General features: G+C 43.0%; 1 protein-coding gene across 1 annotated transcript in view; it reads left to right on the forward strand.

Annotated features, from left to right (window-relative positions):
* Positions 1–731: 731 nt before the first annotated feature.
* Positions 732–26,872, forward strand: part of LOC149274900 (telomerase reverse transcriptase-like) — a 73,046-nt gene continuing 46,905 nt past the window's right edge. Inside the window, exons 1-3 of the mRNA XM_089505130.1 lie at positions 732–796; positions 8,726–8,852; positions 8,976–9,037. Of these exons, the coding sequence (XP_089361256.1) occupies positions 732–796; positions 8,726–8,852; positions 8,976–9,037 (254 nt within the window). The remainder of the gene's footprint in view (positions 797–8,725; positions 8,853–8,975; positions 9,038–26,872) is intronic.

Raw genomic sequence — 26,872 nt, forward strand, 5'->3', positions numbered from 1 at the left:
TTGCACACACGTTCCTTCACGGCAGCTGCTGCTGCTCCGATGTGTTGTTAACCCCGTATTAACCCCTGCTAGGCAACCGGGAAGGAAACGAAGATTAAACGAGCACGAAGAATGTCCGCGTATATTCGCCCGAAGAGAAGACAGGAACGGGCGAATATTCGCGGAATACGAAGGTTTTTTTTCCCCCGAAGACAAGCACGAAGACGAACACGAAGAGCCCCCTGGTGCCCAAGTCTAGTACATAGGGGGTCAAATGGCATATCATGGGGCACAGTGGCATTTAGAGCGTTAAAAGGCATATCATGGGGCACAGTGGCCTTTAGAGGGTTAAAAGGCATTTCTGGGGCAGAGTGGCAAGCCTGGGGACAAATGTGCATAACTGGGGGGGCAGGTTGGAAAATAAAAGGAAATAAAAACAAAAAAAAATTCTCAATCATAGCTTTTATTTAAAAAAATAGTTTACATAGTTTACATGAATTAACATTTACTGGTAAAACTTTTTTCCTATAGGGTCGTCTTATAATCGAGCAAATAAGGTAATATTGTTTAAATAAATAAATAATATAAAAACTGAAAAAAAGGCAAGATTCCTTAAAACAAGAATTAGGCATAGAGAGACCACCTAGAAACAACTGCAAAAAAGCAAAAACTGAACAGCAATAGAAAACGAAAGTGAAAGTAAAAACGCAATTGCTTAAGAGAGAGAAGGAACCTAATGGGGAGCCAGCACCATGAGGGAGGAGGGCAGAGAAGAGGAATGCGGAGAGCAAGGGAAGCAGCTCATTGCTACAGACAGGTAAGGGAAAACCTGTTAGAGAGAAAAATAAAAGGGAAAATGAAGCCGGAGACGCACAAGAAGAGGGTTTAGGGCCTAAAGAGAGGACCCTAAAAGCAAAGTCTCTGCACGGAGCAGAGATAGGGAAGAATAGGGAACGAATAGAGGTGATGTAATTGCAATAATAATATCAGCAAAATAAAGATAATAATGAAAATCGATAATAGAAACAATCAATATAGAAAAATAGAATGGATAGCTGATGTGGCCTGGTAGCAGCAAAGAAGAGGAGGAGGAGGAGTGGTCTTCAGGCTCTGTAGTCCCTGTATTATGTTGATTGGTTATATATTTTTATTTTCATGTTTGTATCTTTGCTGCTATTGGTGGTAGAGTAAAGATGCTATGCAAATTATGAAGCCTCCTGTCTTGCTATAAAATGTAGTCTGCCAAACCTCTGAATACTTTCCTTAGTCCATGGCCTTATCTTATATCTAGCTTAGCCGTATCACATGCTTGCTTAAACACCTTCACTGCATAAGAAATTATGAGCCTCTTAGAGACAGAACATGGCAACTAAAAAACATGGCAACTAAAAAATCGAGGTCTTCTTCTACCAGGGCTCCCACATTTTTTGAGGCTAAAACCCAGAAACAATAGACCGTTCGGACCTTCCTGCCTGCTCATGATGCCGATGACAATTCAGACAATTCCCAAGGAATAGACTTCATCCAGCAATCTCACCCACTGTCACCATTGATAGACTAACCTGAAAATGTAATGGAATTGGAAAATCAACAACAGTACATTTAGAACATAAAATGGAACACAACTCAATTGTGGATACCTGCTCCGAATTACAAGCGAATTACGAGTTAGACTCTCTTCATTTGAAAGTAGAAGACCTGGAAGACCAAGCTCTTCGTAATAATATTAGAATCTGCAGGATCCTTGAAGATGTTTTGTCTGATAAATTATTGCCATATGTTTAATTGCTGTTCCACAAACTTCTAAACCTACCTGAAACTGAAGAAACATGCATTGATCGAATCCACAGGCTTCCACAATCTAAATCTGCATCTCAAGACACTCCACGGGTTGTAATTTTACGTATACACTTCTTTGATGTCAAATATCAAATTATGAAGGTGGGACAAGCTCAAAACACTCCTGCTTCATACCAACAACTTTCTTTTCTACCAGACCTATCTACTTATACTCTGCAGCAACGTCAGTGGTTCTAAGCCTTTACTTCCATTCTCCACTCTTATTGCATACCCTATAGATGGAGCTTCCCAACAAAGATTCTTATCTCAAGGAATGGAATTTCTACCACTATTACATTACTTCATCATCATCATTGGCGGATCAGACCACACCGCCGAAGACTACAGCGATTTCCCCAAATGTAACTACTAAAAGACTCACCCAGGAATGGTCAACACTGAAATTCAAGAAATCAACTGCCCAAGCTCCGTGAAGACAGCCTTCCTTACATGACTTTCACAACAGGATTACTGCATAAGATGAACTTTCTTTGAAATAAGGGCTCTCGTCTTCGAGACCAAATTATGGAACAACACTATTGATTTAGGGTATGCGATATTTACTGTTGGCTAGAATTACCTTTTTCTTTGCCATTGCTCTGTTAAGACGGGAGAATGCTCCAACTCCTACTAATCTCGTCCAGCTCACAGTTTATTGGTTTTTTTTGGGGGGGGGGGCGGTACTTGATTTCTTTATTCAAGTGTTTAAAAATATATATACAATGTACAATAAATATTCATAACAAAACCAATTTCTTTCTTTTCATATTTCTTTCTTCCTAATCTGTGTTTACATTCAGTTTTAAATAAATGGAGGGAAAGATATAATATAATTCTAATATATAAGTTCCCCGTAGAAGGCAAATAGAAATATGAAAAAAGAATAGAAAGAAATATCATTCGTAGCCTAATGGTGTCATGAATAACATAAAAATTAAACCATTAAGGTGTTGCATTCCATACATTTATACTCATTATCACTCACTCATTCTACCAATTTTTGGGAGAGCATTGCGTCGGTCCCATCATCCCTCCCAGAATAGTTCAGAGGCGAACCTTCCTTAGTTTCCTATAATATACATTTGTCTCTATAGGGAGAGGGAAATATTTCCCCATTACTTATTGATGGACAATTTGATTTATTATACATGGCCAAGCTAGGGCCTCCTGCTCTTTCCATTTCCAGGCTAGACAGCAGCTCACAATTTAAATGCATTGTGAATCTTGAGATCTCACAGGCAATAGCTCATGGGGACATACAAGGTACATTTTTATGCACATATCATTGAGATCAATACTCCAGTTGTTTTTTCTTTTCCATCCACGTCATTCCTTCATATTAGAGATTAGTTATATTCACGAAAATGGGCTCAGTCATCTCTCCTCTATGCACCTCTATTGGTAGCTAATTTGTTATATACCACATATCTTGAACATTTGCAATACTTTGAAGGATTGCCCTTCATTCATACATTTTTGCATCAGTTATGCTCTCAGGACTTACTTCCAACTCGTGTCCTTACTTTTAATTGCTCATTTTCACCACATCTACATAGACCTGGACACATACTCATATGTCTTCCGACTATACTGTGTTTGTTATTTATAGAGCATGGGTGATGATTTTTTATTTTTTTTTATATATCCTGCTTCCCATTATGGGTTACAGTCTCTTTCACCGACCACCAACTATGCTAACATACCGTACATAGAAAAGGCACCATTCTATATACCGTATTTGCTCGATTATAAGACGAGGTTTTTTTCAGAGCAAATGCTCTGAAAAATACCCCTCGTCTTATAATCGGGGTCGTCTTATAATCAGACCTCAAATAGGTCTGACTATGAGACGACTAAGATCCAGATCCCCCGCAGCTGCAGGGGACCTGGATCCTCCTGTCTCCCCGCCCCCCGCCCCACTTACCAGTACTTCTGAGTCCCCCGTGTGTAGCTGGGGCAGCGTGTAGATGTCTACGCGATTCGCATAGACAACTTCCGCTGCAGCGGGAACAAGGTGTGGCCAGTAGCAGGGGTTGTCTGCATCCATCGTGCAGACCTTCCCCGGCTGTCAGAGATCAGAGTTCCCCGCACCGGTGCCGGGAACTCTGATCTCTGACAGTCGGGGAAAGTCTGCGTGATGGACGCAGACAACCCCCGCTGCTAGCCACGCCTCCTTCCGGCTGCAGCGTAAGTGCGTGGGATCTACACGCTGCCCCGGCTACATGACAGGGAAGTCAGAAGCACCGGTAAGTTGGGGGGTGCGGAGGAGTGTTAAATGGGGGGCATAAGGCATTTCTGGAGGCAGAGTGCTCTGTGAAATGCCTTTTAACCCCCTTAATGCCACTCTGCCTCCAGAAATGCCTTTTTAACCCTCTATACGCCACTCTGCCTCCTGAATGCCTTAAACCTCCCTATATGCCACTCTTCCCCATAATATGCCTTTTAACCCTCTAAATGCCAGAGTGGCATATAGGGGTATAAGGCATTTCTGGAGGCAGAGTGGCACATAGGGGGTCAAAAGGAATATCATGGGGCACAGTGGCATAAATGGTTAAAAGGCAAATCATGGGGCACAGTGGCATTTAGAGGGTTAAAAGGCATATGATGGGGCACAGTGGCATATAGGGGGTATAAGGCATTTCTGGGGCAGATGTGCATAACTGGGGGGCAGGTTGGAAAATAGAAGGAAATAAAACCAAAATATTTTTCTCAATCATAGCTTTTATAAAAAAAAAAAGTTTAGATGAATTAACATTTACTGGTAAAACTTTTTCCTATAGGGTCATCTTATATTCAGGCTTTTTCTTTTTTTCCTAAATTAATATTCAGATTTGGGGGGTCGTCTTATAATCGAGCAAATACGGTAATTTTAGTTGATGTTAATTTCCCTGGCAGTTTCTATAATGATATCAAGGCTATCAAGGATATCAATGCATACAGGCTAAGAACAGACTAAGTGTATCTCTCCCTACTCTTTTACATCAAGACCAAGTAGGATTGTCAGAGGTGGGGGGTAATACACCGAAATGTATTAATCCTACTTGTGCAGCTTATAAAACTAAAACACCAAGTTTGTTGACGTCTTTCGATGCAGAAAAGGCCTTTGACAGGCTTCACTGGCTTTTCTTACCTCAGTTCTCACAAGATATAACATCCCACCTACTTTAATAGGCACTATTTATTTATAAAGTGACGGCAGAACCATTTCGGACCAAATTACCATAACCACAGGAACTAAGTCCTGCAATCTATCAATATCCTGCTTCATCCTTCGAACCAATTCCTTCTGTGGCACAAAACCCAACTCATTACCCCCTGCATGCACCAAATCCTGCTGCTTGCAACCTTCCCAACACTTAAGAACACACATCCAGCCAACTAAAACCCTGAAAACCAAACCACGCCAGCGTGATCATTATAACAAACTGCAGCTCTCCTCTTGGCCCAGAACACGTACGAATGACCCGCAATCCAGGCCACGAAACCTACAACAAACTTTCCACAAAATACGTCCTAGACGGCCCCCCATCAGACCACTGTCCCGGGATGCGCATATGTGCAAAAACAAACCGACTCCCAAAGCTCGATCCTCTTAACCAAATCATCTCCAAAAAACAGCCGTGCCGCCTCCGTAGCCGCCCTAATCCGAAATGAATGGGTGCCAAAATGCATAGGATCCAACTGCATACATTACAACCCATTACGAAAAACCTTAAAAACTGAAAACGTCATAAAGCTGACCCATCTTTATGAACAAAGAAGGCACCTGCAGCCGACAACCCAAAAATTCAACAGCACAGAGCACAACTGTGACCCCTCAAACGGATAAAAAAACCCTGAACACCCCTTACCCAAAACATCCGTCTTGGAGCGACGCAACCATATTAAAACCAGCTCCCAGCTAACAACCACATCCTCAACTCCCACCCCCCATTTTTCCTACTTATTTTCACTCAGTAATTCCCAATCCGAAATGCCCCAAAAAATGCAAACACAAAAGCCACCTTAAGCCTCATAACCCAAATAACAAATATCAGGCAACACATCCAGCAACTTTTTTAGAACTGGAACTGACAACTAGAATCAACCCTTGACGATTCTTCCTAAACCCATTCAAGGCTTGCTAAACCATAAAAAGTTTAGTGTGATCCACCCAACCATTCAACAAAAAGGCCAAAGCCTCAATATTCTTATCCATGACTGATGCCGACACCCTAGCCGAAAACAAACGAAAAATAAACCAAAGCAAGGCCTCCAGCTGCCCAGAGCTTGAAAAACATTCGGTCCCGAGCCACATCTCCTCCGGACACTCCTGACCCTCCTCCCGTTCTCCTGGCGCCACCTCCCAAAACCGCTCCCACTGGAAATGAGACAGAGGAACCCAGGCACATGCTGGCCACGAAAAACAACATTCAGCGACATACATAACAACATGAACCTGCGTAATAACCTCACCGCTGGACCCGACAATGCCGACAAATGATTTACTGCCTGAACCACCGCCATATTATCAGAAAAGAATATAACCTTTCTATCCCGCAAAAACTCCCCCCCACAAAGCCAACCACACAACGAAAGGGAATAATTCTAAAAAAGCCAAATTACGACCACAAAACCGGCCCCGGCTTTGCACAGCACCAACCACCAAAATACGTCCGAAAACCTACACTGCCTGATGCATCTGTTAGAAACTCCAACTCCTCAGCCGATGCAGAAGCTTTCCTAAAAACACTGTACCGTTAAAGTGCTCCAAAAACGGCCCCCAAACCTCCAAATTCGGCTTCATAGCCACAGATACCCTAATAAAATGATGAGCCGACCTCACCCCAGCTGTCCCCCTGGACATACTTCTACTGAATTAACCTACCGTAACTGCCTTAAGGTAACCTTCCTAGCACTTGTGGGGTCCTCGGTCTTATCAGCCACTTAAGGTATCCCCAAAAGAATCTGCCACCCACTCCAGCATCCGCAACAGATAATGACACTAAAAGTCATTAACTATCCACTCCAAAAAGGAACTAAATTTCTCAAAATAGGAACAATCCAACAAATGATGATACATTGAAACGCTGCCTCAACATCAGCCTTAGCCATAAAGGCTCGACCCACCTAACCAACTCAACCGCCTGGTTAAATGATGCATAGGAGACCGAACACAACTCCCTATCAATATCGTCATTAACTGATAACCCCTTAGGATAAGACAAATGGTGTATTAACAATATTTCCCAGTCTTCTTCTTTGGGGCACCCCCAAAGGCGAAAGGCGCGGGTTAGCCATAGGAAAGGACCTCAAACGGCCCGCCATCCTACCCAACTGCACCTCCTTCTGCAACTTCTCCCTAACCACCTCCGGAAAGGACTTCAAATTCCAACAAATGCACCCCGACTCCATAACCTGAAACAGAATAAAAAACCCAAACTGAAAACCATCCCTTAACAATTCTGTGTCCCCACGCCTACCATAATGACTTAGCCATGGTAACATTGTGGCTAATGTCACTGGAGACCGCCCATAGCGGGAGCAGGTGCTGAAGTTGACCCAACGCCGCCTGCAGCGGCCCCTGTCTTTACACTTTTGAAAAACCTTTTAAGTCCATGAGCCCCCCACAGCCCGAGCACTCATGCTTGAACTTACAGCTGGTGCCCCACTTGCATTTGCCCTCATTATAGAGCCAGCAAAAACCTTTTTATTGACGGCCGACAGTATGGTAAGCTTCCCATATCCCATCTACAGTGAAGGAAAAAAATATTTGATCCCCTGCTGATTTTGTACGTTTGCCCACTGACAAAGACATGATCAGTCTATAATTTTAATGGTAGGTTTATTTGAACAGTGACAGGATAACAACAAAAAGATCCAGAATAGCGCATTTCAAATAAGTTATACATTGATTTGCATTTTACTCAGTGAAATAAGTATTTGACCCCTTTGCAAAACATGACTTAGTACTTGGTGGCAAAACCCTTATTGGTAATCATAGAGGCCAGACATTTCTGGGATTTTGGCCCACTCTTCTTCGCAGATCCTCTCCTATTCATTAAGGTTTCGAGGCTGACGTTTAAACTCATGTTGTTTTTGATCTTGAAACCCATGTGACTTTACATGATCAACAATCCTATCCGTTAACATTATTTGTCTTTACCTTAGGCAGCTGAAGTAGAAACTCTTCCTCGATAAACTCACACATATCAAATTATTTAGTCTTTTTTCCTAACTAAGCTCCCTTTCCTTCATTTTCAATTGTAAAAACTGAACAGAAATATTAATTGAGGCAGTCAGCTAGTCCTCTACCCTCTTCTACATACCTTGTTACATATTAAGTACATACTAATCCTTGTTTTACTTTCCTTTTTTCATTTATGTATCTAAAAAAACTTTTTGTTTTTTTACTAACTGGGGAATTCTCTCTTCTTCGTGAGTGAGTGTGCTTGTTGGACAGGGGCCTCTTTGCTTTGCTTGAACCCTGAGACAACGAGTGTCCACCCTCTTCAGCCTGCAGTGATGCCATCAAAGTAATTTGTTAGGAATAGATAATTGGGGATGACATTTAGGTGCCTTGTCTAATACTTCCAAAGCATGTAAGGACAGCAAATTAAATTCAAGGAATTTGCATTTTTGGCCGCTTGATTTCAGCTTTAACAAATTTTTTGTTTATAGTTAAAATATATGTGTGAACAGTCTGGGTATTCCTAACAAATATATTGCATGATTAAAATAACCATAATTATTATTATTGTTTTATATAGCGTCATCAAATTCCGTAGCACTGTACAATGGGTAGACATGACATAACCAGTAGTATGTAACATAACAATTTGCCTTACAGAGACAACAGGTGAGGAGGGCCCTGCTCAAACGAGCTTACAATCTAAAGAAATTAACAATTATATTTAATGTTTTACAGCTACGTCTGTACCTCAATTCAATCCAGTGTGACATTTTGTCACAGTGCGACAGCAGGAAAAAACATGAGAGAGAAGCTGGTTCAAATCCTCAGGCTGAAATGTCATGGACTTTTCCTTGACCTCAAGGTAGAATAGGAAAATATCACTTACTTCGCTTTGTGTGCAAATATACGTCAAGAATACATTTTCATGGATATTTGCACAACCCATGTGACTGTATAATATTTGTGGGCTATATTTCATTCCCAGGTCAACTGTCTACGAGCTGTGTGCATCAATGTTTACAAGATATTTTTACTCCAGGCTTACAGGTACATTTCAAATTATTGTGTAGATTTTATTTATTATATATATATATATATATATATATACCGTATTGGCTCGAATATAGGCCGCACTTTAAGATTTTAAAGTGGGGGTGCGGCCTATATTCGGGGTCTAGCGCCCGACGCCCGGGACATGCAGTCCCGGGCGCCGGGCAGGCAGCGGGGTTTGGATACAGATCCCCCGCAGCGGTGCAGGGGACCTGCATCCTAATCCCCAATACGCTCAGGCAGCCTCCCCTGCCAGCACTTCCCACGGGGGGGGTGCCGGCACGGGAGGTTGTCTAAGTGCATCGTGCGGACCGTCCGCACGATGCGTTTTACCTCTGCCCCCCCCCCCCCCGACTTACCGGAGCAGACTCCCGGGTGTCTTGCGGGGCCGGCGGGGGACATCTACGCAATACGCGTATACAACTTCCGGTGCCGGCACCGGAAGTTGTATACGCGTATTGCGTAGATGTCCCCTGCCGGCCCCGCAAGACACCCGGGAGTCTGCTCCGGTAAGTGAGGAGGACAGTGGTAGCATATCTCGGGCAGGGAGGAGGACAGTGGTAGCATATCTCGGGGATGGAGGACAGTGGCAGAATATATCGGGCAGGGAGGACAGTGGCAGCATATCTCGGGCAGGGAGGACAGTGGCAGCATATCTCGGGCAGGGAGGACAGTGGTAGCATATCTCGGGCAGGGAGGACAGTGGCAGCATATCTCGGGGAGGGAGGACAGTGGCAGCATATCTCGGGCAGGGAGGACAGAGTGGCAGCATGTTTTTTTGGTGCTTTTTTAAAGAAAAAAACTTTTTCTTTAAAAAAGCACCAAACTTTTAGGGTGCGGCCTATATACGGGGGCGGCCTATATCCGAGCCAATACGGTATATACACAGTATATATAATACATTTATGACTTTGTGCATGTAAGTTTTATGTATGTATAATTAAATTATTGTCAATATTGACTGTGGTGTGATGCAATATCTGCTTGAAATTTTTTTTACAAAAAAAGTAAATTTACTTTCAGAAAATAAGGCTGCTTAAAGGAAATCGCTAGCAAAATAAACATAGAAATCAGTTCTCAGATTATCAATATCATTGACTATGTGTAAAAACACAGTTGCAGAAATATCTAATCCACATCCATTATGTGACATCCACATTAATGCACACAGAAATTTATACTAATATGCTCATCCAGGGACACACTCACCAACGCTAACACAGACAAACACATTAACTTGCATGCACACGCTAACACACACAGTCACACACACTAACGTACCCACACATAAGCAGACACACACACACGCAATCACCAATTCTTAGGCAACTGGACACACACCCAGACACTAAGACACAGAAACTAACTGTAAGGCACCTACCTGGCAGATGCGGGGAGGTTCCGCTCTGTCCTCCCGGCACAAACGCCGGCACCATTCCCTGCTACATGAAGCAGCTGCTCACACGCGTGGCCGCTTCATGAATATTTATGCGGCTGACCACCGCCTGGATTCCGCCGCGTCGCTATGGCGACGGTGGACGCGGTTACGTCAGAGACGCCGGGGAACGCCTCCCCGGGCTATTTAAACTTCTCTCACTCATCCACCGGTGCTCAGTTGTACTGGTGCTTCCGTACTTATTGAGCCCCCTCCTGTGTTCCATTCGTGTTATTTCTGGCATCTTGACCCTGGTCTGCTCAACGGCTATCGTGAACTTCTGGTATCCTGACCCTGGCTATCCTAACGACTCTGAGTACCTCTGGCATCCTGACCCCGGTCTGCTAAACGGCTATCGTATATTTCTGGCATCCTGACCTCGGCTATCCTTACGGCTCCTGTGTACTTCTGGCATCCTGACCCCGGCTATCCTAACGACTCTGAGAACCTCCGGTATCCTGACCCCGGAGAGCTTAAAGGATGAACTGGCCCGTGTGGGCATCCCCGATTCGTTAGAGGACTTAATATATCTGGTCATTCAGCTGGATCGCAGATTGCGGGAAAGACGCCTGGAGCGCGCTGCCTCATCCGTTACTACCCCGAGGCGTCGCTTTCCTTCTGCTGTACCGGCAATCCAACCTCCAGCAACCATGCCCGCGGAAGAACCAATGCAGATCGGATTGGCCCGTGGCCCATTGTCTGAAACAGAAAAAGCCCGCTGCAGGAGGAACAATCTGTGCCTCTACTGTGGGCAACCCGGGCATCTGATCTACTCCTGTCCTCGACGCCCTCCTAAGGGTAAGCCCACACACACTAAAGTTTGCTTGAGTTCATTTCCTAAAGGCGGGTCCCCTCACCTATCCATCCCTTTGTTTTTGCAGTGGACCAGTAATTCTACTACAGTGTCTGCCATCGTTGACTCCGGTGCCAGTAGCTGCTTTATGGATCAAGACTTTGCCAAACAACTGCACATACCAACATTGACCAAAGCAGCTCCAATACATATCCAAGTAGTAGATGGCGCTCCGCTATCCTCTGGACCCATCACCCAAGAAACACCAAGACTCCAGGTACTACTGGGAAATAATCATATGGAACATCTGAACTTTGACTTGATCCCATCACCATGTTCCCAATTATTCTTGGACTATCCTGGCTGAGGCTTCATAATCCTACGATAAACTGGGCCACGGGCACCCTCTCTTTCCAATCTTTTTTTTGTCGCACTCGTTGTCTCTCCGATCGCCAATCACTCCTGCTACTCCCTGGCGATTCATCCTCTTCTCCGGTCCTACGTTTCCCCAAGCAATATGCAGAATTCAGTGACGTGTTTGATAAGAAGGGAGCCGACTCTCTTCCTCCCCAAAGGACTTATGATTGTCCTATCGATCTTCTCCCAGGAGCTCCAATTCCCTTTGGCAGAATATTTCCGCTGTCGGAACCTGAATTACGTTATCTCAAAGACTATATCCAAGAAAATTCAGCCAAGGGTTTTATTCATCCGTCTACCTCCCCCGCCGGTGCTGGAATCTTTTTTGTAGAAAAAAAAGATGGCAGCTTACGCCCTTGCATTGACTATCGTGAACTAAATAAAATCACTATAAAGAACAGATATCCGTTGCCTCTTATTCCCGAACTTCTGGACCGACTGAAAGATGCACGCATCTTCACTAAAATTGATCTCCGGGGGGCCTACAATCTCGTTCGCATACGGGAGGGAGACGAGTGGAAGACCGCTTTTCGAAGTCGCTACGGACACTTTGAGTACCTCGTAATGCCTTTTGGGTTATGCAATGTCCCTGCGACGTTTCAATATTTCCTAAATGACGTGTTCCGGGACTATCTTGACATCTTCCTGGTAGTCTATTTGGATGACATCCTCATCTTCTCATCAACTCTGTCTGAACACCGGGACCAGGTTAAACTGGTCCTCAAATGCCTACGCTCACATCACCTCTATGCTAAGCTAGAGAAATGCCAATTTGAATCCTCCCGGGTAGAGTTCCTGGGGTTCATTATCACGCCGGGAAATCTACAAATGGATCCTAAGAAAGTGTCAGCAATACTGGAATGGCCGATACCCTCTGATAAAAAAGCGATCCAACGCTTCATCGGCTTCGCGAATTACTATCGCAAATTCATTCAAAATTTCTCTCATGTTATCGCACCCATCACGAGACTTACTCGCCAGTCCTCTCGTTTCGCATGGACATCTGACGCTCAGAAGGCTTTTGACATCCTGAAACAGTATTTCACCACGGCTCTTATTCTCATCCAACCCAACGTTGCTGAACCCTTTTATGTGGAGGTAGACGCTTCGGATGTAGCTGTAGGGGCAATCTTGTCCCAGAGACATGGAGAAAAACAGAGTCTACACCCAGTAGCCTATTACTCTCGCAAACTCACCCCTTCAGAAATGAACTACAGTGTGGGGGATAGAGAATTGTTGGCCATCAAACAGGCACTGGAGGCTTGGCGTCATCTTCTTGAAGATACCATACACCCCGTGACGGTTTATACCGACCACCGGAACCTCGAGTATCTCCGTTCTGCACGTAGGTTGTGCCCGAGACAGGCAAGGTGGGCTCTCTTCTTTACAAGGTTTAATCTACACATCACCTACCGCCCTGTATCCCGAAATATTAAAGCAGATGCCTTGTCCCGAATACCAGTTACATCAGATCACCCTAAGAGCCAGTCTGATACCATTCTTCCATCTAACTTATTTCTCACTCACCAACCACCTCTTATGGACTACATCCGTACTTCATCCCGTGGTGTGCCAATCCCAAGAACACATCCTCCTATCTGTCGTACCAGGGACCTTCTCTACTATCGTAAAATGATATTTGTACCACGTCCGGCCCGTCTAAGGGTACTACAAACCTGTCATGACTCCCTCCTTTCTGGACATGGGGGTATTAAGAAGACCCTAGATCTCGTTCGACGTCATTTTTGGTGACCTTCACTGGACCGAGACGTTGCCTCGTTTGTCCGCTCATGTACCACCTGTGCCCGAACCAAGACCACACACAGGAAACCAGCAGGCCTCCTCCGCCCGTTACCTATTCCGTCGGTTCCTTGGTCAAAGATTTCTATGGACTTTATTGTAGATCTACCACCCTCAAAGAAACACGACACAATAATGGTGGTGGTAGACAGATTTACTAAAATGGCACATTTTATTCCCACCATTGGTATTCCCTCAGCAGCAACCACGGCAACCTTGTTCCTGAATACAGTTTTTCGGCTTCATGGATTACCACAGACCATCACTTCGGACCGGGGGGTACAATTCACATCACGCTTCTGGAAGATCTTCTGTCGGAATCTGCACATTCGTCCCACGCTGTCCACGGCCTTTCATCCTCAGACCAACGGTCAGACAGAACGTTTAAACCAAATATTGGAACAATATTTGAGATGTTATACCACTCACCTCCAGAATGATTGGCTCCAGTTCCTCCCTTCTGTGGAATTTACCTACAACAATCAAAAACAACGTTCCATACAAATGTCACCATTTTTTGCAAACTACGGCTACCATCCTACCATGATTCCGGGCCTACCCACCGGACCTACGGTCCCTGGAATTACAGACCGAATCACCGCCCGTGAAACATACAAGTTATATGCAGATCGTCACAGATCCAGCCCACCTATCTACCGCTGCGGTGACAAAGTCTGGTTGTCCACAAGTAACCTGCGCCTGCAGGTGCCATCGAAAAAATTAGGACCTAAATTTATCGGTCCTTATGTCATCACAAGGATCATCAATCCAGTGACAGTGCAGCTGAAACTGCCCGCTTCTTGTCGAATCCATCCCATGTTCCATGTGTCTCTAGTTAAGCCATGGGTAGCCAACCCTTTTCCTGATCGTGTACCTCCTCCGCCTGCTCCCGTTGTCATCGATGGGGTTGAGGAGTATGTGGTACAAAAGATTGTTGATTCCAGGATCCATCGTGGGCACTTGGAATATCTGATACACTGGAAGGGGTATAGCCCAGAAGAAAGAACCTAGGAACCGGCAGATCAGGTGCATGCCCCTGTCTGTGTTCGCAGATTCCACAGGTTGCATCCTCTCAAGCCGGGTTCTCCACGCCCCCAGAGGTCGCGTCTTGCGGGGGGATCCTGTAAGGCACCTACCTGGCAGATGCGGGGAGGTTCCGCTCTGTCCTCCCGGCAGAAACGCCGGCACCATTCCCTGCTACATGAAGCAGCCGCTCACACGCGCGGCCGCTTCATGAATATTTATGCGGCTGACCGCCGCCTGGATTCCGCCGCGTCGCTATGGCGACGGTGGACGCGGTTACGTCAGAGACGCCGGGGAACGCCTCCCCGGGCTATTTAAACTTCTCTCACTCATCCACCGGTGCTCAGTTGTACTGGTGCTTCCGTACTTATTGAGCCCCCTCCTGTGTTCCATTATTGTTCGTGTTATTTCTGGTATCTTGACCCTGGTCTGCTCAACGGCTACCGTGAACTTCTGGTATCCTGACCCTGGCTATCCTAACGACTCTGAGTACCTCTGGCATCCTGACCCCGGTCTGCTAAACGGCTATCGTATATTTCTGGCATCCTGACCCCGGCTATCCTAACGACTCTGAGAACCTCCGGTATCCTGACCCCGGCTATCCTAACGACTCTGAGAACCTCCGGTATCCTGACCCCGGTCTGCTTAACGGCTCCGTCCAGATCACCCGTGCTTACAGCTACACTGCCAAGTGCCCTGTTATCCTCCTCAGGCCCCTTGTGCGTGTCCTGTACTGAGCAAGCGTGTTCCTTTCCTGCATCCTGGATTCCTTCCGGTAAGACGATCCTCACACTAACAAACACTATCATACTTCCACACACACACACTAACATGCAGACACACACTAGCATACACAGACACACACACACTAACAAATATGCAAACTAAAACACCCAGACACACACTAACATACGTTGACAAACTCACACATTCCTGGAATTGAAGCGCCATCTTTTTGACGCGGAGGAGAGAGAGGGGTGCCAAGTTATTTTTGCTCATGAAGTTTTCAGCAACCGCTCCGCGCCCCTCCCTCTCCTCCGAAAGGCCTCTAGTTCAGTTGCGGTGCCGGCATGTCATGCTGAGCGCCGAAATATGAAGTCATATTCCGGCGCTCAGCAGTGAAGCAGCGCACACCGCAGCAGAGCAGGGAGACGGAGGCTTTGCGCTCCCACCACAGGACTTCTGGAAGGTAAGTGAACTACAAAGGGTAGATAATAGATAAATAAATCTTATAAAATAAATCTTATAAAAACAAATAAAATTGATTATTTACCCTCAGTGCTGAGTTTACATATGATTTCCAGTTGATCTATACCTGCAGTGCGAGGTTTGTGTGTTAATGTGTTGATCTATCCCTGCTATGCTATGTTTCCATACATTATTATTATATACCCGCAAATATAGAATGTTTGTCTGATTCTATGCCCTCAGTGCTGAGTTTACATATGATTTCCAGTTGATCTATACCTGCAGTGTTAGGTTTGTGTGTTAATGTGTTGATCTATCCCTGCTATGCTATGTTTCCATACATTATTATTATATACCCGCAAATATAGAATGTTTGTCTGATTCTATGCCGTCAGTGCTGAGTTCACATGTGAATTTCAGTTGATCTATACATGCAAACCTAGGTTTTTGTGTTAATGTGTTGATCTATCCCTGCTATGCTATGTTTCCATACATTATTTATATATGTAGTTATGTAGGTTGGTATGTCTTATTAAGTTGATCTATACATGCAAGTGCTGTTTTATGTGTTGTCACCACACTAAACGTACCTAAACACACACATTCACCTCACTAACATCCCCAGGCGCGCACACACAGTCACCACACTAACATCCCCAAGCACACACACAGTCACCACGCTAACATACCTAAACACGCATACAGTCACCACAGTGAAGACTCAGCTTTTTCTTAAGGCAGTTTGCAGGATGAGTTGCCGTGCGACCCCACATTACCCTGCCTCCTCCTTAATAACACCAGAGAGAACTTGCCTTGGGGAGGCAAATTACCACCCCTGTCAAAGTGCCGCCTGGGTCCCATGGAGCCACAGGGACCCATGTAAGGGTTAGCAGTGCACAGTAATGGGGTCTAACATGTGCACTACTGTGTTCATTCATAAAGGAATGTGAGCTCTTCTCTCAAACGTTTTATGTCCGAGAGTGCTAGTCCTTAAAACAATAACCAGAATGAGGAATCTGCACACTCCAAGGGAATCCAGGTGCTTAACTGTGCTGGGAAGGGCCAGCTCCCCAGGAAATCCAGAAGGTAAATAAAGGCTCCAGGCAACGTTTCAAGTTGAAAAATACCTTTTTTTTTTAATCTCAATAAATCTGCCTGATGCTGGAACTCTTGAGTGCCTGGAGCCTTTATTTAACTTCTAGTCCTTAAAACAATGACATCAGTGTAGAGGAGGGAGGAAAAATCATACAAATCTTGATGAATATATGATGGGCTTCTCTTATATGTTTAATTTGTAAACACAATGACAAAGATAGATTTAGTGAACTGAACTGAATAGGAATTCATCACCCAGTTTTATTCCTCCTGCACAGCTGTTTTTGTTTGTTAATGGTTGTTTCAATCTACATATTAAATTGATGATCATTTGCATCTGTTTGCCATAATTGTTTAATCATAATCATCTAAATATTGATTTGATTTAGATTTTCTTATGCTCATTCATTTTGTATTTTGTTAAATGATAAAAATAAACTATTAACATGACTACTTTTGGAAGCATCCTTACTTCACAGCATTGTATGTAAGCTGACCAGGCATGAGTGCAACATAGTAGGCTACAGTGAACCATGTTGCTTTTTTTATTTTTATTTTTTTATTTTTATTTTTTTTATTGGAGGGGGTGTTAAAGGGTACTCTTGCCTGGGGTGCCTTTTGGTATAGGGCCGACTCTGAACATGCAAAACAGACAGGGTATGAATTAAACTTTTTAAAGGAAATACATCACCACGAGTGCCTATATGGGCAAAAGTATTGGAACACCTGGCCATTACACCAACAGTTTTGATAAAAACACATTTGGAATAAAAGTGTATTCATTTATCCTATTGCTGAATATCTTTTGAATTTACACCAACACCAACAGGGACTTTGATGACATGTTTATTGAGTACATTTGTATGGAGATTTTCCTGTACAAAACAACACCCAGGAGAAGTGATACTCCTACTGTCCGGAGATATCACAGGGCTAGGAATACGCTCTTCTCTGGTAGCAGAGAATTGTCATGACAGAGCATCTGCATGGACCTTTTTAGTACCCGGATTATAGGAGACCATGTAATTAAAATGTGATAGGAAGTCAGGCTTTTAGCCTCAGAAAGATAGATTTGGTTCTTATAGTCCATGAGAAGTAGAATTGGCACTGGTGTACCCTTTAACAGATGCCTCAATTTTTTTGAGAGCCAGCATTATAGCCAATAGTTCTAAGACCCCAATCTTATAGTTACACACATCTGCGCACAACTTTTTAGAATAGTAACTGCATGGGTGCAACTGGCTCTCTGGAGTGGGACATTGAGAGAGGAGGGTGCCTACTCAGACTCATCGACCTTGAGAATGAAGGGCAATTCAGGCTTAGGATGTGCCAAATTTGGAGCTGCAGCAAAGGCAGTCTTGAGGGACTCAAATGCTTTGGAGGCTTCCGGGGACCAGAGAGTGGGGTTATCATCTTTCTTATTTATATCAGTAAAGGGTTAAAAAGAGAAAAGAGAAGTTGCGAGTTGCAGCTTGAAGTCTTGTCCCAAGAGAGCAGAACAGAGACCAGTGGTTGCTTTTTATGGTTTACTGGGGAAGCAGAAACTCCACCTAAGGTCCTGGCGTGAGTTTCCCCAGACCAGTGTGACAAGACGTGAACAGATGCCCAGCTTTGCCACAATACAGACACACTCCCTCTGTCGGGGTCCGTAGCCGAGACCCCGACTAAGTTACTTACTGTTGCTCCTGCGGCCGTCCTGTCTGGGCGCGCGCTCCCACCACAATTTAACCATTCTGAGTAGAGATGGCGGGCGTCTCTGGCGACAGATTTAAAAACCAGCTCAGTGCTCCGTTATTGTGCCTATTGAGAGCTTTCCTGTGCATCTCTATTGCTTTATTGATTGATTCCCGTTGCTGACCCCTGGCTATTGATCACCCTGACCCTTGGCTTTCGTTTACTGGACTGTGTTTGTTCGTGTGACCCTAATGTGGCTTAATTCCTGGATATTGCTGCATTAAGTGAGTCTGCCCCTGCCAGCTGTATTTGACTGTGGAATGTCCTGGATACTGGGTTCCTCATCCCAAACCCTCACACCCTCCCTCCTCCTAAAGGCCCTTTCCCCAACCAAAAGACAAGTGAACCCAAGCTGCATGGGTTCCAAATTGCCAGTGGTCTCGGGAATAGTAGGCATGGGAGGTAAGGGTTGTACAGGTGAGGAAAAAAGTTTGGAGCCAATCAGATGGGAGGCCTTCGGAGGCGCTTCATGAAGGAATCGAACATCGAGGCATAACAGCAACACAGTTTAAACGATCTATGATCACTTTCTAAGCTTGTTTTAATGAAATTACGTGCCTGACCCATGAATGGAGCTTAAGGGGTTAAACATCAGCCAAGTAAGTCTAACACAGTGAAGAAGAATAGCTACTTGTTAGGCATTAGCTGAGTAACCCTGACAACTACCCGCCGAGCAGAAAACTCATTCCAGGGTGATTGCTCAGGGCCCCATGGATCACAGATAGCTGGGTTTGGCATTATCTGGTCGGGATGAGGAGATTGAGCCCATTTTGGCCCTGTTTTGAGTGGTCACCATGGGGCTGAGGGGCTTGGAAGCATGAGTGGCTTGTTTGCTTTGGACCCCTACATATGGTTTCCACTAAAGGTGTGGGTGACGGCTATAATAATTTGCAGAAAATTAATGAAAGTGCTCAGCTCGAGTACCAGGAGTCCGTTACAATAGCCTTATAACAGAGAAAGAGGTATTAGAAGCAATAAATAAATTATAGTTGCTTGCGGATAAGCTTAGTATTTCCCTTTCAAAGACTTTTAAACATTCTATAGAGCCAAAAACCACGTGGAAACTATAGGCTGATTTATCTTTTAAATGTAGATATTAAAATGTATCCCACCATAAAAATGGATAGTATAAAATTAATAATACCGGATTTGATACTTCTAGATCAAACAGGACTTATTCCTGGGGGATCATCTACAAATAACTTATTCTTGATATTAGACAAAAAAGGATAAAAAAAGACCCTGAAAAAGTGTTTGAGTTAAATGGGATTATTTAAAACAAAGTGTAATGTCTTTTAGTTTTATCGAGTTGAATATTAACCCTTTCACAACAAATCACGCACATGTACAGGCTTATGATGCAATGCATTAGTGGCAAAGCCTGTACATGTACAGGCTGCTTTCAAATACCTGCAATCGCCGGCTTTGCAGCATCCACAGAAGCCCCCAAAAAAGAGGCTACCCGTGGATCATGGGAGGAAAAGCCTTCCCTCTACAACAGAGCTTAGGAAGCGATCATCAACCGTTGGTGGACACCTCCTCAATGCATCAATTGCAATTCCCCCCCGTTGCCCCCCCCCGCCGAATTTGGAATAAAGTCGCAATGTGACTTTAAATCCCGTGCATTTAAACACTGTCTTTTTTTATGCAGAGGAGAGAGGGGCATCTAGCAACCGTTCGGCGCCCCTCATTCTCCTCCGCCCCCATCCTCTACCTCCATCGCGGCGCCGGCATTTCATGCTGAGTGCTGGAATATGACGTCATATTCCGGCGCTCAGCAGTGAAGCAGCAGGCACCGCAGCAGAGCAGGAAGACAGAAGCCTTGTCCTCCCGTCGCTGGACCTAAAGGTGAGAGAACTACAAAGGGGGGAGAGGGTAGAGGATAAAGAGTGTGAATGTGTGTATGCATTGTGTGAATGAAGGCGAGCATGAGTTATTATGTGGATGAATTGTCTGAATGAGGGAGTGCATGAGTTAATATGTGGATGAATTGTCTAAATAAGGGAGTGCATGAGTAAATATGTAGATGAATTGTCTGAATGAGGGAGAGCATGAGTTAATATGTGGATGAATTGACTGAATGAGGGACAGCATGAGTTAGTGTGGATGAATTGTCTGAATGAAAGTGTGAATTAGTGAGTGACTGTAAAAGTGTTTGTGTGTATCATAGATGGCACTAGCAGGATGTTTGAGCCTTGGGGACCAAGATGGCACAGGCAGGACAAAGTTGACTTGTGCTGGGCTATTTAGGGACAAAGATGGCAAATCTTATGTGTGTTATCTGGGTTCTGGTCAGGTTCTATGTGGGCAATGTGGATGCCAGGGTTGACTTTGGGGTGGGCAACCTGTGATCTATGCCTATAATTTAGGGGTTTTTAAATATACCTTTAATGTCGTGTTCTTATGTGAATTCCAATTGATCTATACCTGCAAAGCTGAGTTTTTGTGTTATTCTGTAGATCCATATCCATGTTTCCATATGTTATTTATGTTTACCTGCAAATACAGGGTTTGTATGTCTTATTCATTTGATCAATCCCTGCAATGCAGTTTCCATGTATTTATTTGATCTATACTTGCAATGCTACGTTTCAAATATTATTATTGTATACCTGCAAATACAGGATTTGTATGCCTGATTCTGTTTATTTGATATATACCTTCAGTGCTGAGATCACAAGTGAATTTCCATTGATCTATACATGCAAAGCTGGGTTTGTGTGTTAATGTGTTGATCTATACCTGCTATCGGCAACAGTGTCTAATATTTATATACCATATTTGCTCGATTATAAGATGACCCCCCAAAATCTGAATATTAATTTAAGAAAAAAAGAAAAGGCCTGAATATAAGACGACCCACATGTAAACAATTTTTTTAAAATAAAAGCTGTGATTGAGAAAAATATTTTAGTTTTTATTTCCTATTTTCCAACCTGCCCCCCGGTTATGCACATCTGCCCCCTCCGACTGTCCCAGAGAATTCCCCGCACCGGTGCGGGAACTCTGCTCTCTGACAGTCGGGGAAGGTCTGTGCGATGGACAACCCCCGCTGCTTACCGCACCTCCTTTCGGCTACAGCGGAAGTTGCCTACGCGAATTGCGTAGACGTCTACCTGCTACCCGGACAACACATCGGGGAGTCAGAAGCACCGGTAAGTTTGGGGGGAGGTTACCAGACAGGAGGATCCAGGTCCCCAGCAGCGCTGCGGGGGATCTGGATCTTAGTCTCATAGTCAGACCTCTATTTGAGGTCTGATTATAAAACGACCCGGATTATAAAACGAGGGATATTTTTCAGATCATTTGCTCTGAAATAAACTTGTCTTATAATCAAGCAAATACGGTATATATTTATATATATATATATATATATATATATATATATATATATATATATATATATATCGGCAGCAGGGACTAATATTAATATATCTTGGCAACTGGGGCTAATAATATATATGGGCAGCAGGGGCTAATATTTATATATATATCAGCAGCTGGATCTAATATTTATATATATTGGCAGCAGGGTCTAATATCAACGAAACTGCCAGTTCAGCTATAATTTTAAAATCATGTTTCAATCATAGTGTCAGGCTCATCTGTTAGGGATATTAATGAGACAAAATAGGCAAAACCAATATTTTATCACATACGCAAAATAACGACGCTATCAAATATTGTAGTACCACATCCACAATATGAATTTAAGGAGATACCCTATATTTTATCTCCGATCCTAAATTCTTTCAGATCGCCGAAAATTATAATTCAAATTAGATAGATATCGCCACGATAGTCAATCAAAAATATTTATTTATTGTGAAGGCAATTTATAAAATTTATATATAAGTCACACAGTGCAGAATACAAAATATAAAGTTCTTAAAACATGTCAAATTGCAGTATATCCAAATACGGTATATTATCGAAAGTTATCAATATGAATTAATACTTTATGAGTCTAACACAACATTAATTTCCATCCCACTCAGCAACCAAAAATGATAATCAGGGCGGTAATAAAAAGATCACTAACTCTATTATATTAGTTTAACTAATATGACAATTTAAAATAATTTAATAATGTCTAAGAGTATTTAGTGAAATTCCTAATAGATGCAAATAATGTCAAACTTCATCTACAGGTAAAAATACCTTTTCATTATTGTTATTATCACGGGTTATAAGCTGCAGTCTCACAAGCCGTCATATACAATAATGCAATATACTATTTCCCAGAAACAGGGAATTCTATACGAAGAAGACAAAATTCACCTCTAGTTAGAATAATAAAACAATTATATTTACCACCACTTGTTGCTGTTGTCCAACTGGTCCTTGTAGAAGTTAATCCAGGTTCAGTGGCAAGAAATTAAGTGGAAAGAAATATAACTTACTAAAAGTTATATAGGTAGGGACTCAAAGTAATTCTAAGAGTAAGATTATGGTGCCAGGATCTTAAAATTCCAATTCTCTGGGGTAAATTTAAATGAGTCCGTCAGGGTCTGTCTGTTTCAGGTCCGTTTCTTTTTAAGGTGAGCCTTACGGTCCGTCTCTTTTTAAGGTGAGCCTTACGGTCCGTCCCTAATTATTAAAGACCTAAGCTTTTAAAGACAGGGCTTATTATCATAGCCTCCACCTCTTGATTGGAATTCTCCAATCATAATGGTGGGTTTTACCCATCATAATTAGGACTTCCACTCATTTTTACATCCTTGTAATTTCTTAATTTACCTGCGAGAGACGCTCTGGTTTAAGAAATAACTTAAGACCATTACATATGTGTTAGGAATTCATTCATGGTCACCCTTATCTTTAGATGTTACCTCCTATATAGTAAATCAGGTCTTTGTAGTCACCCATATCTCCAGATGTTGCCTCCTAGGTAATAAATTAGGTTTTGGTGGACTTACGACGTATCCCCCATTCCAATTTACATTCCTAAGGATATGTAGTGTCTACTCCTTAACTTTCTCATGGAAGATAACATTAATTGGATCATATATACTGAATACTTCTTTGTTCTCAATTATAGAGGGAACAAAGACACACAGAAATAACCGTTATATGATTAAATAAAATAAAATGGCTCTGACTCCATTTTGTGTTCATGTAAAATACAGAATATATAGAATACATGTTTTCTAGCATAAAATATTTGACATAATCCCCCCTTTAGATTATGACAAAGCAAAATCCGATTTGCTTTAGAATGATCTAAACAAGCGTCAGATAGCATATTAACGACTTCAAATCATATTGTCCGACATGGGACTTGCAGGGGTATAATGCACAGATTGGAACACTTTTGCTCCTGTAAGAGAAGTCATTAATGAAAATTTTCTATATCGATATCCACTTTAGTAATCATTTTACCAACGATGTCTCTGAAACAAAATATAAAGGAATGTGTCCTCTGGTTAAATCAGTCATTCCAGATTGCACTTCATCCAAAAATGAAAGTGTGTGGAATAATATCGGGTCGTGCATAAACAAAAGTTCACGTTTGAATTGTTCATGACTTTGGTGCAGATTAATAGAGTGAGAGATTAATTTGGAATGCATATTCGTGGTTACAATGGTATCATTTACCATAACCATTAAATCGACTAAGTACTCTCGTTGTCGTTCCATTTCTCGATGAATAGCATTGATTTCTCCTTTTAAGCCTCGAATTTCGTTCTCCAAAGTTTGAACAGAAACAGAGTTTGCGGCAGACATACCGGTTGCAACGACTGCACCTATGGCTGTACATACCAAGGCGACAATTAATGCAACAAGGAATCTTTTAGCTCGATGATTCATTGTGATGGAGCTCGATACAAACGGCTTCCTGGCTTGTTACAAAATTTCTTGAACGCGTCTTTGTGCTCTTTCAAGATGCATCTGGTACCAGGCCTTTAATTCAGGTAGCTGCATCGATGAAACGTTGTACTGTTTTTCGATGGAGATCTTCGGGTCTAAGCTGACAAACACACGTTGTGTTAGGATCCTCTTTTCTGTAAGGATGAATCCAGGAGTTTCTTGGATCATGATGCCAGAGGATGGTCCAGGCTCTGCGATCGGTTCCATCTGCATCTCGTGACACAGGAGTAATACGATCCAGACGATCGCCACATCCTTCTTGGACATCTTTCAGAACTCGAATCCTTGTCTTAATCTTCAAAAAGAAGAATAGTTTGAGAATACATACTTGTAATATCGCTTGACATTAAGACATAGCTATCCAATCTACCTATCGATATTGATATAGTTGCTGGATGGTATGGAAATTAATGATATGGATATACACAATTGTAACATAACAACACATTTCAAGTTGTATACGATACCACATTGTTGATTTGGATCTTCTGATTCCACACAGATGTTCAGTCTTCTATTTCCGATAGAAATGGATAACAAAAATTTTGCAATAATATTATGGCTATCCGATTCGCCGTCCAGATTATGGATCCACCTGTTTTGGGGAGAAAGATACCGGATCATTTTAGGATTAGCGATCTGTTTTAACAGACTTTTGCTGATATAGCTGTTTTCGATCTCCAAGTTTAGCTTGGCATTCTTACTTCTCCCTAGATCATTCACTTGAACAGGAAAAAATAAATTGTTATTAACCCTTTCAATTTTGTCAAGGAATTGCACATGACCTGCTGATTCCACAGATTCCACGTAATTCCTGTGAAGAGAAATGGTTAAAACATCGCCTTCCAGAGAGACATTTCGGATCCTCTCTGGTTGAACTTTTATGGAATGATCATCTGCAGGGGAAATAAAATCATTAACCTGCAAAACAGTAACATCAGATGACTGACTATTCCTAAAATGAATTTCAATAGAGTCCGGCCTTTCCTCAATCACATGGCAATTACGCCTGGATTGCTGATGAGACTTATCATATGGAATGGGTACTTTGGTTTGTGACCATACAATCCTATTCACACAATCTATGATTACATTAAGTCTTCTGAGTAGATCTATACCCAAAATCAATCGGTCATAGGGAAGATTTACCACTATTACCGGGTGTCTCAAGGTCTTATTACCTATGGTAAACTTTAACCAGGTAGAACCTACGACATGAAGGGAATTACCTCCAACACTCAGTAGAGTATTTGGAAAATCTCTGAGCTTCGGCTTTTCTGCTGCTAAGTCCATTACCTTCTGAAAGTACACATTTGACAATATAGTCGCCTGTGACCCAGTGTCAATTAACCCCATGAAGGGTTGTGGCAATGAATCCTGTACATTTACAGAGACATAATATCTTCCTTCATATTCTTCTAGTTCACATAAGAACTTAGAATGTGTCAACATGTCACTCGTCTTCCATACGTTACCTGTCACGGTAGTAGTTCCAACCTGTACTGATGTGTGCACATTCTTACCCACTAGTTCTTCCTTCTCAGGAATGTCTTGAGCATTCAAGCTCTTCCTAGCAGTTGGCATCTCATCGGTTAACTCCTTCGGAGCTGGTTCCTGCGAACTAGGTGCTTTTAAAGACAAGTTAGCTTGCGGACTCATTTGGTCTTGCTGCAATATAGAAGAAGAAGTTATAGACACGTCCCCCCTAGCCAAAAGTGGAGGGACCACATAGGTTTTACCATCAATAACACAATCATCCGATAGATGATGAGGATCTGGAAGTAAAACAGGGTTAGGAATTATATCATCTGATAACCATCCCTGTATTGCCACATCGGCTTTAACTTCATTATGATCTATTGCGGGGGAGCTGGCATTGTAGCAGGACCTACCCCTAAAAAAGGATTGGTGGTCGCTGTAGCCATAGTTAGACTTAATTTAGTCATCTGCTCCGTTAACAATTTCATTTGGTCACTCATTTGATTGACATGATGACGAAAATTGTTTTTCCCATTCCTGTACTGCCTATTAGGTTTGGAGTTATTTGGCTGAGGCTGTTGGGAGTTATCAGACTCAGATTGGCTGGATCTGTCCCGATTAGTCCTGTAAAATTTCCTCCTTGCCCGAGGGTTTTTATTCCACTGGGAATTACCCTTCCTCCACTGTGGATTCTTTTTGGCAGTAGGACTTTTTCCTTTGTTATCCTGGGATTCCACATTAAGAGTTTTAGGCCTGACAACAGGTGAGGCTGTAGCCGATTCCTGTTTCTGAGGTTTTGGGGATTTAACCACCTCAGCATAGCTTCTCTTTTTCTGTGATTCTAATCCCAGATGGACTTGGGTTTCTGCCACCTCTTGTCCATGAAATTTCTGACTCTTTTTATCAGACAAATCATCATTGGCATGCAATACTGTATACAGCGTCATGCATTCATTAACAAGCCAGTCTAATGAACAATCGCTATCATAATCTCTAG

This window comes from Sceloporus occidentalis, unplaced genomic scaffold (genome assembly GCF_023333645.1).
Source record: "Sceloporus occidentalis isolate IW3139 unplaced genomic scaffold, rSceOcc1.0.p SCAF_312, whole genome shotgun sequence".
Classification (NCBI taxonomy): Eukaryota; Metazoa; Chordata; class Lepidosauria; order Squamata; family Phrynosomatidae; genus Sceloporus; species Sceloporus occidentalis.